Source organism: Micrasema longulum, unplaced genomic scaffold, assembly GCF_059751315.1.
Source record: "Micrasema longulum isolate JH-2025_06_02 unplaced genomic scaffold, ASM5975131v1 h1tg002915l, whole genome shotgun sequence".
NCBI lineage: Eukaryota > Metazoa > Arthropoda > Insecta > Trichoptera > Brachycentridae > Micrasema > Micrasema longulum.
The window spans coordinates 43,851-55,053 of NW_028280034.1; the positions used below are offsets into that span (position 1 = coordinate 43,851).

Below are 11,203 nucleotides of genomic sequence, written 5' to 3' on the forward strand. Positions count from 1 at the left end.
AAAATCCCACAAAGGCATGGCCTGTTCGTGGGTATACAAGAAAATGTTTATGAATTTATGCTCCTATAATAAATAATGGACAGTTATTATATTTTTGTATAACATAAGAAAGAAAAAATAAAATATTCCGTGAAAGATAATATGGTACTTTTTTATAGTAATTAAAAATGGAATTAAAAAATATTTTTAAAAAAACACAAAAATATTCCTTATTATTAAAGGGCAACAAAATAAATCATAGAAAAATGAGTTCATATCTTTAGTTTGAATCCAGGATAGAGCATGTTTTTTTTAAAAGAAGGAAAATTTTGAAAGTTTGGAATCAATGAAATATCAGTAAAAAAGAAATAAAATTTTTTGGGCCTATAAAATATGCATGTCTCTGTGCGAGCCTCGTTTTACAATGTGATATTTTCAACACACGATTCCTTCTTTGACTTGATCTAATTGATTTACTTGTAAATAAATTTTGGTTCTTAAATATATATTTTAAACATTGAAAACAACATATTTGTAATGAACGTGAATAAATTAAACTCGAATCTAGCCCTTAAATTCATTAGTGATGCACTTGCATAAGCATCGTACACGATCTCATGACCACTTACCCCCTCTGCGCACTCTTCTAAATTCGTACTGAGGTCACTCCTTTACATTGCTTCTACTCAATATAAAAGGCAGAGGGCTGCCTATTCGTTTTAAATAAACATCTATTCAGTCTATAAATAATAATCATATCTCACTGAAAAACCGTTCCCTAAAACTGTTCCTCGATAACCCCTGAACTGTCTCAGACTGAGTTTGAAAACTCATGGGAGTACAATTATGACATTAGCATATTTTATATTTTGAATTAAAAAAAAAAATCCTTTTGAATCATCACTCTATGATGGTCACTTTAAGCATAAAAATCAAACTAAAAAATGCTTTTTTTAAACTACAAACTTGTATTTATCGTCTACAAGTGTAGATACATCTTCTTCTTCTCTTAGTGCCCTGTCAGGTATCCCAAACGTTGTCAATTACTTTGGCAAAGGTATATTTGTCCTGTGCTGCTCGGAAAATCTATTTTACAGTCCTGAATCCAGTCCAGTCTCGTATATCTCGCAGCTAGAACATCTGTCTTCTTTCAACCCTCGGTGACTCTCAATCTTGCCCTTCAAAATCAAATGAAACACGCGGTACTTTTCAAAGGCTGAAACCTTTATCATATGGGTGAGATTCATTCGGTTGAACCACTTTGTCTACTAGGCAACGCCTGAAAACAAGTTTTATACTTGTTCTCATACTAGTTAGTTCAATCAACAATCTTTTGAGTACAACCAAATGTTTGTAGACAGGCTGGATTTCCTTCTTAGGGAGTTATTTAGATCAAAATTTAATGCAACAGAGATGGAAAATATTTTTGAGAAGGAATCCCTTCTCAAATATGTTTGAAGAAAGAAGAAGAAGGCCAGTACCGGGGCAGTAAAATAATGCAGTAGAAAATCACCTTCAAAACCAATATTTAGTGTAGATCTTTCCAGGAATCGAACCCGGAACCTCAAGCATAGTAGGCAAACAAATCACTAGACTTCAAAGCGAACTTATCTCCACTTGATTTTCCCTTTCAGGATTTTAACCTGAGAGTAGCCACCTGGAGTAGTCATTAACACTTGCTTAGTATCCTGGTTTTTTTCATACGCAGAACTGCATTCTTCATCCGCATGGGCCCAGATAGTTCCGTATATGCAGTACTATCAATCGTCAGGTGAACATATAAATCTTAGTAAATCTGCTGATGCATGATACTGTATATCAAAAACAAGTTTTGTAAAATTTTTAAATACACTCGTCCGTGGTATTTAAACAAAGTGATTAATTATTTCATGTTTAGTTAAAAATGAGTGAAAACTCATAATGTGAAATAAACTTCGCTGTCGAGAAATAATAAAAAATACAAGATATCTATCACAAATTATTAATAAAAGCATCATCGCATCGCGTAGATAGAAATGGATCCGTATAATATTACGACCCTTCCTGGGACTGAAAATATATTGTTCAATGAACAAATAATATAAGATCTAGTTCAGTGAATGAATTTGGCAGTGCATATTTGGGTCAAGTTTACGGTTTGCTTCTAACTGATACTGACAACTTGTTGAACTGAAGGTTACCTGATGAGGAACTGTGCTAATTAATGTATTTTAGAATATTACAAAAAACACATAAATTTCGAGGTGTGCGTGGACGTAGGTGTATTAATTGTGTGTGAAATAGTCTGCATGACTAGCAAAACATAATTTGAATTATCATTGTAATCATTTTTAAAAAATAAAAATAATAACGATAACGAAATTTTCTGGAGTCTATGCTCTTTTATTATATAATTATATAACTAATTTGGCTTTTGCTCTAATTTTACCGCAGAAGATGCAATATTCAATCTAACAAAATAAATTTATTCTAGTTTAGATTCAAATAAGAAATGCCTAACGATATGTTTAGATCTTAAAAAAGTATAAGCTGAATGTAAATATTATCCCTACACCCAGGTTGACAAAGACGCAGAAGTTTTAAATATTTGATCGGTGGGTGGAAGTTGTTTGCCGAAACTATAGTTAAGAGGCTATGCGGTGCCAGCTAATTTTTATCATAAATGGAAATCAAGTTGGCATAGAACAGGGTTCGAACCTCGGTCCTCTGATTTGTGAGCCCGCAACACTAGCCACGGGACCACAACCGGAATCAAAAATTAATTCACGGATGAAAACTTTTCTGATATACATTTACAGTTCTTATGATAGTTATATCATAAGAATTGTAAAAATCCGCTCTAAATATTTAATGTATTTTGAGCGTTATTCCCGATTTGTGAAAACACCAAAAATATGTTTTAAATTATTTTTTATTACAGTTATTGGAAAACATTTTAATTTTGCTTAAAAATTATTGAAAATAACACATTCGTAAAACAAAAGGGTAAATCAAATACGCGTGTTAAACTTTATATTCTAGTTTTCCGTTACTTTTTATTTATTCAATTATTTGCGTTTAAATTCGGACGGAAATCATGAAACGAATGTTTCAGGTTCATTTCAGCAGAAATGGAAGACCCCTGGAAGGGGAATGAATTTGTGTGTGCCTACTCCGTTACTCCGATACTCGTAGATTAGTGACTTGGCAAGTCAACTCATGTGGGAACATTATAGAATTTATTTATCCAGTCACTACCGGATAACATAAATCCAAAGAAATATGGAACACGTAGAAGTATGTATGAATTCGAAAAATCTCCCTAAACTCAATGTGGTATAATTAAATAGATATGATGCTTCATAGAACGACAGTTTGAAATAATGTCCCGAAAAAAAGCGTTGTCGCGTCAACATTGCCGTGCAAAACGCGCAGTAGAGTAAAAAAGACTAACTGTCTATGCCAGTTTACTGTTAATTCAAAGCTATATGTCGCGCCTTTTTACGTCTAAGTTGTTTTTTTATCGCCTTTTTACGTCTAAGTTTTTACTGTCTAAGTTCCGGAAGCTAAGTTCAATAGAATACAAGACAGGTGCTTAGTGCAGCATCTAGTGTATACTTATATATTTTGTTTATTTAATAAACAGTTTATTTTACATTATTTGAAACATAAGTCCCGATTCCGTGGAATCAAAAGTCCTGTATTGAGTTAGATTGAATATCAATGCCCAAACTAAATTTCTATGATTATAGAAATCAGTATAGGTTATACGCGTTACAGGGCAATTGGGTAAAACAAAGAGCCAGCGGCGCAGACGGCACGTAACATCATGATGTATAAGGGCAAAACAATCACAAGCGCCACTGCTTCTCCGTGACAACGGCCGGCCGAACACTTGGCATATGACCTCTAAGCTGCAAGAACTGAAGCTGGAGACTTTCCGTCATCGACCATGCTTGCCGGACTATGCTCCAACTGATTATCATTTTTTTAGAAATTTGGGTAATATTTGGAAGGGAAAAATGACATTATAGCATTTGTCGACTCCCACCCACGGGACTTTTACAGCCAAGGCATCAATTAACTACCATTTAAATGTGGGGCAATATTTCGATAAACTCAATACAAGTGCCGTAGCGCAATTGGTTAGACAGCCAACTGTAAAACTGGCGTCGAGGGTTCAATTCCCGCCTATTGCGGGAAAGGGTGTTGTGGTATATTTTTCATAACAACCTTCCATATCGCCTCTTTCCCACCTACTGACATGCCTCTAAATGAGGCTTAGCGGGTTGTTCCTTTTTTTTAAAATTCAAATAATTTAAAAATTTTCTTTCCAAAACAACAATTTCATAAGTAAATCCGCATAACATAGTCTTATAATAACATAAAAAATGTTTTATTAATTATTTGTTTAAGATTTTTTTAAGGAGTGTACCTTTTCTGAAGTTTATAAATTTGCCACACGAACGTTAACTGCAATTTCGTATTTTCAGATTTAAAAATGCTAATAATTGACATAATTTTAATGTTTTAACATAGAAATACGTATAAATAATAAATTATGTAAATAAAAAGTTTGTTTATGATTTTTATGTAATTCAAACAATAAAAATGGGGGATTGGTTTCAAAATCTGTTCGTAATAATTATTGCAAAGTGAATGATCACAAAAAGTTTTTTTTTAAAGGAATAACCCGCTAAGCCTTTATTTTGAGGCTTGTCTGCAGGTGGGATAGAGGGGATATGGAAGGAGGTAATGAAAAATATACCACAACACCCGGACCCATTGAGCAAAAAATCTTTCTTGCATTTTTTTCTTGCAATTGGCGGGAATCGAACCCGCGACGCCAGTTTCATAGTTGGCCGTCTAACCAACTGCGCCACGGCGCCTGTCAGTTTAATAAACGATTTTTGATGTAAATTCAGTATCAACTTTTGACTTCATTACATTTATTTATAACATAAATATAATATGTAACTGAGCTGCGCACGTTAATTTTCTTGGTAAACATGAAGAAATAGTTTATCCATTAAAATATTCATAGGATAAATGTGATTCTCTAAAACGCAGTATAATTATGAAATTAAAATGCAGTAGAGTAATGTTAAATTTTGTAGCAACTTTACTGACATCTTCACTAAGTTTTTATCCACTTGACTGTGAGCCCGAAAGCGCCTTTATCAATTTGGATAATAAACTTTTACTCATACCTTTACCCCATAGTTTAGTTTGTCATTTTTAACAAGAAGTAGTGTTTGTGAAACGTGAGAATAATATACCAAATTAACAGCGGAGCTTTCTCCACCGACTTATTGTCGACTTATTTCGACATGCATTTTCAACAGACATCACGTGATATCTTTAAGCATAGTCAATGAAACAGTAAAACAGGGTTATTTTTCAAAAAAATACGTAGATAATCTGTATTACGCTAATTGATTGTTCATCAAAATCATAATTTTATTTATGAAATAATTTGTGTATTAATTTAATTGGCAAATGCGTGAATTAAAAGATGAGTAAACTTGTGGGATACTTGTCATTCTAATGTAATCATTAGAATGAGTAATTAGAAACCAGTTATCTGGAGTATAAATGCGCACAACGTAAAATATAAACTGATCGTAAAATATACGAACTGAACTTGCCAAGATTATTCCTTTCTTCCTCGTTATTGAAAAATGCACAGATACAATGCCCAGAGTACGACAAATACAGCTTAATACAAAGTTAAATCAATTTAGGAATCTTAAACATTTAATAGCTAATATTTTAGTGAGGGGAAAAAGTCACGAAAACCATTATTAGCTGGTAAATTTCAATTATATAAAAAAGCATTTTCTAAAAAAGGTTGTTTTATGTGACAACCCAGTATTGAATTTTGCACATGATTTAAGCCTTGCAGTCAAATTTAAGTAGCGCTACCTTCGCAATTAATATACATATTGGCGAAACCAAAAATGCAACACGTCTTAATATCAGAATAATCAAAGGGTTACTACGGGAAATTAGCCATAGAAAATTTACACGATATATTTAAAAACAACCGCCTTATAATTACCTTTTTTGATGCACATAATCCCACCGGGAGATGAAGGGGCGTATGAGTCAAATCCAGAATCATTGGAGCTCGTCGAAGTCCTGACGTTTTTCTCACTTTTTTTCTTACTACCGCCAACTTCACACTCGAAAAATTCGTCATTCTCACCACCGGTGGATGCCGAATCCGAAGAGTCTTCTTCACTAGAAGAATCCTCGGTTTCTTCTTCCGATGACTCTTCTGAACTCGAGTCAACTACCTGTGGAGCCCTCTTCCTTAGGGGTTTAGGAGTAGCGAATATCGGCCGAAGAGGAGCTTCTTGCTTGACAGGTCGTTTGACGATCGCTGGAGCACTCGGTGACATTACAAGACCTTCGCTATCTTTACCCGAAGATCTTTCTTCTTCACAAGGTGCTGATGTTTTGTCGTCTTCAAGTTTCAAAATAGTCTGAACTGAGTCAGTTGATAATTCGACAATTGATACATTATTTTCTCTATCGCCAGAGTTCAGATCTAAGTTCAATGTGGTGCTGCTTTCGGGGAAAATTACTGTTCCGGTATTTTCTTCTTTTTGTAAAAGTTCTTCTTTCGGTAGCCTCGAAATAGAAGTTTTTTTCGGCGATTTAAGTATGGCGGATTCGTTTTGTGGATTTAATATTTTTTCTGGAGATTTTTTCACTGACTTAGAAGAATCGCTATTCGTATTTTTCTGGCTGTGTGAAATAACGTCTGCTTGTATTATTAATTCGCTATTATTGATACACGAACTAATTGCATCAGTTGGTGGCATTTTACATCGACTAAGCTCATTAGACGTTTGAATATCCAATTTACATGGAAAGTCCTCATAATTTTTTGGTGACGCATCTTTTCCTTCGATATTAGTTGTTTTTTTAACAGGTTTCTTATTCGTAAATATTTTTTCCTCGACCGGTACAGGAGTTTTCAAAGAAATCGCACTGATGACTTCCTTTTCATCGACATGTCTTTTTGCTTGAGAAACGTTATCTTTTTCCGCAACGGACTTATTTTCTTCATTTTTAGGACAAACCAGAATATTTTTAGAATTATTTATTTCTAGAATTGGAGAAATTGTAGGACCTTCTTTAATACAAGTGGAATCTTTAACTGGCTGAGTTTTTATCTCCTTTAAATTCAATTTTTCTGGAGGTTTTTGATTACTCACATTTTCAGATTCGTTTACCAAATCTTCTTCGGGAGTCCATGATAGAGCTTTACGGTTATTTTCTACATGTTCTTGTAACCTTTTTTTCCTATCTTTGTAATAAATAGTTTCCCGTTTGCCGATTTTACCCCAAAAATCTCCAGTATCATCTGAACCCTCTTCCTGTTTAGAATCATCGTCTGAATAAATGGAGTTCATTTTAATTGACTTCTTTAGTTTGCTCTTACGTGATTTGCAGGCTTCTATATCAAGTGGGACTTGTTTATCTTCTACCACTACATCATATTTTAAACAACTTTGAAGGTTCGGTTTTTTAACATGTTCCACAACGACATCATCAATTCTTGCCTTTAAATACTTATTCATGTTATTTATTTCAACAGAAGATGAAATTTTCGGTTTGGATACTGGTTTTGATGTCGAGTTTTCTGCATTCAAATCCATATTTTCATTTATAGAAACAAGCCTGTGGTCGGTGACTTCTTTGGGAACTTCTAAAATAGATCCTAATGAAGAAGCAACCATATTACTGGAGCTAGATCTCTTTAGTTTTTGACTGGAGCGACGATTAAACGGACTAGGTGATTTTTCACGCTCCACTCCCATTTTATTGATGGCATTGTCTGATTTGGTTTTCGTTTGTTTATAATTAATGTCATTATCAAAATCACTCTCGGAAACTTTTTTCTTCTTTTTAGATCCAATTTTGTTTATTTCGGCAGATGTTTTATGAATCTCGGGTTTACTTATAGTTTTTTCAACAAGCTTAGTGCTTAAATTTTCATCTCGAATGAGTGCATCAAAAAATGAAGCCTGCTCATCTAGCATTTCTCTGGATAGTCTTCGTTGGTTACGGCTTTCATTTATATCGGCCAATGTGGAAGATTGTGGGAGTCTATTGATTACATTCATGGTTTTAGTATCAGTGCAGTTTTCTAAACCCGAATCTTTGTGCTTAAGTGCACTTTGTCTTTGGGAAGAGTGGCGACGTTTAATCACTGTTGGCGTTGCAGTTTGACTAGTTGATTCTGGGGAATCTTCTTTAATTTTACTTACTGGTTTTTCTTCTGGAATGATCTCGCTTTCTGCTTTATCTCTAATTTTGAATTTGTCAACAAGAATTTCTCCTGGAGTTTTTTTCTGTCTCTTTTCTTTGTATATAAGATCTTCGGATAAATTTTCTCGCCATTTTGATTTTGGGATCTGATCCGAGGTAACTGAGTTTGGTGTAACAACTGCCACTGATTCTTCTTCTAATATTTTTGCATTTCTAGGGGAGTCTTTGTCTTTCCGGCGAACCGTATGAAGACGAACCACAGATCGACCCCTCCGAATAGTACTGTGACCTCTTTCCGTACCATTCTCTTCCGGTTGAAAAGTATTTTCAGTAGTTGGACTGGGTGCTTTGTACGTGCTCGGTATATTTGTTCGATTTTTCCCATATTTATTGTAAGACACGTCAATATCCTCCGTATTAATGGTGATAGGTTTTTGGTAAGCGCTAGTTTTGTATTTGGGACTGATGCGCGTAGGTAACTTGGGGCTGAGACGGTGCCTGATTCCAGAAGACACGGGACGCCGCGAGCTGAGAGACTCGCTGATGGAGGACAGCAGGGGAGAGTAGGTGCGGCTGGGGACGAAAGGTGTCCGAGAGCCATACAGGGATAGGGGCGGGCGGGAGTATCCTCCCAAGGACGAGTGAGTGCTGTAAGAGCCGCCCAGGGATGAGTGCGTGCTGTAGTGCCCTCCCGAGCTGAGGTAGGGGCTGCTGTAGCTGCCCACTCCCCCGCCGTAGTACATGCTCATGCTGGACAAGTCCGAGAACAACGGCATCACACGCACTGGGCAAACTATGTACTTTCACAGAATATCACGAGTGACTAGTAGCGCGCCGATTTTCCGATCAAGTACCGTATATACATTATAAACGGCGTTAGCTTCGCGACGTCCGCAGAATTACTAACAGTCGCATCGTTCGTTCTTTAGCTGTTCCCTTTCCCCTTCCTACCCCTCCTGGCAGAGTTCCCGGGCCTTCCTCCGACCCCCGCCCCCCCTGTTCCGATGGAACGATTTTCCCAGGAACCGATTGCTTTATACACTTTTTTCGGTGTCTGACTCCGAGAATCACATTTACCTACATACACATTTTTATGGAGATTTTTGTGTTTTTCACATTTTTCGCCAATTGATAAACGACCTCCCGAAATAGAAAGCCAAAGGTAAAGTAGGTATTACGGAATCATTTACAGTGTCAACGCAAATGTGGTTCGTGGATTAGTTAGTATTGACGTAGTGGATTTTGGCGTCATTCTTATTTATGAAGTTCAACGCCAACGCAAACATTGATAAGTACCGCAACTATTCGCGAGCTTTATTTATGGTACAGTACCTTGCCAAAAGGGATTTTCATATACCAATCGCTATTACTTTAGAAAGCTCTAGCCATAATTTACACGAAAATGAGAACGAAAGCATCTCCGAAATATTATATAATTACATAGCGTAATACGAACATGCATACAAACATAATCACGGCAATGCGTCAAATATTCCTAATTTTATAAATCAATTATTTTCTCAATAAAATAAAATATTACCATACGTTTTGTGGTAATATTTTAAACACTCGTTTTGCGTAAAAACAGCAACGTTGATAAATTCATTGTTATATTATAATATCATAGCAGGTACGTCATAATTTTCCATAAAACATTAAATAAAAGATCACACAAAAAGATTTTCCAATTTTGAGCTGTAATAAAATTATGATTAAAAATAACCAAACTGCACATAAAGCCAATATGTAAAATCAGTTGCTTGATATGCAGATTGATAGGTAGATACATAAAAAACATAATATAAAAAATATAACGACAAACATTTTCTTCTATACAGTGTTATGACGACATCGAAACATCAGATCGTAAATCTCTGGCTAAATTATCCTTAGATAAAAAGATGGACAGATTATACTCACAGATGAAGGAAGTCCGTAATTGAGAGTGGAGCGTATTTCCGTGTTGGAGGAGAGAATTCGGAGACACGGAATTAGAAAGTAGGTTAGCGAACTTAACAGAGTGGGGTGGGGTGGGGTTACCTCAAAATAATCCAGTAAATCAAAAATAAAATGCGTGCGGTAAACAAAATGCGGCGAATTTCGATCATCTGTTACATAAAGGTGTGTGATCAATTCTACTCAGTCCGGAAACAATGAGATATTGCATTTTAAACAACTTCTAAAATCAATCATTCTCGCCCACCCTGCCAGGAATCGAACCCAGGACCTCAAGAATAGTAGACGAAAGCGTCCACCACTAAATAACGAGGCGGATTTAACTCTGCCCGATTTTTTATTCAGGATTTTTACCTGAGAACCGCCATCGAGTCGAAAACACTCGTCCAGTGTTCTGGTTCTATTTCACAGACAGAACTGTGTTCTTCCTCCGTCTGAACACAGAGCAAAACACACAGTACTTGTAATAAATTAGAATTATATAAATGAAACATAATTTTGGACCGGTAAATTTTGGATTTAAGTATTACAATGTACATATGCTAAAGTTCAGTCTAATAGTTCCAGTTTAAAAGAACAAAGTACCTTTTTTAACTTTTTCTTAATCATCATTTTTTTATTCATCATACAAAAGCAACACAGAAGTGTTTAGAAAAATAACAATACTAATAATAATGAAACCAAAAGTGACTAGCTTGTTTGATTACGAAATAAGAAATCAGGCGTCTAAATACCTTCACACTTGAGTCCTTGACGGAATAGTCCATAGAGAAGGGAGCCACAATGGTCGCAAAATGTAGGGGATACAAACGAGTGTGGCTTGAAGCGATGGGGGAGGTCAATTTTAAATCTCTCCCTTAAATACTGCAAAAAACAATAATATAATCACTAAAGGCCTATTGCACCATTAATGGTCAGATATTAGAAACATCACTTTGCATCATTCCAACAGAAGCAATATAATAATATAGAGGTATGTAAACAGATGAATAAAATCTGAAATTAT

General features: G+C 35.3%; 1 protein-coding gene across 2 annotated transcripts in view; it reads right to left on the reverse strand.

The window, feature by feature from the left end:
- The window catches only part of LOC148271355 (uncharacterized), a 31,912-nt gene extending 21,039 nt beyond the window's left edge, over positions 1 to 10,873 (reverse strand). For both annotated transcript variants that reach the window (XM_088241491.1, XM_088241490.1), the window contains exon 1: positions 6,020 to 10,873. In XM_088241491.1, coding sequence (XP_088097617.1) covers positions 6,020 to 9,017 — 2,998 coding nt within the window. In that variant the 5' untranslated portion in view covers positions 9,018 to 10,873. The remainder of the gene's footprint in view (positions 1 to 6,019) is intronic.
- Between the last annotated feature and the right edge of the window lie 330 nt (positions 10,874 to 11,203).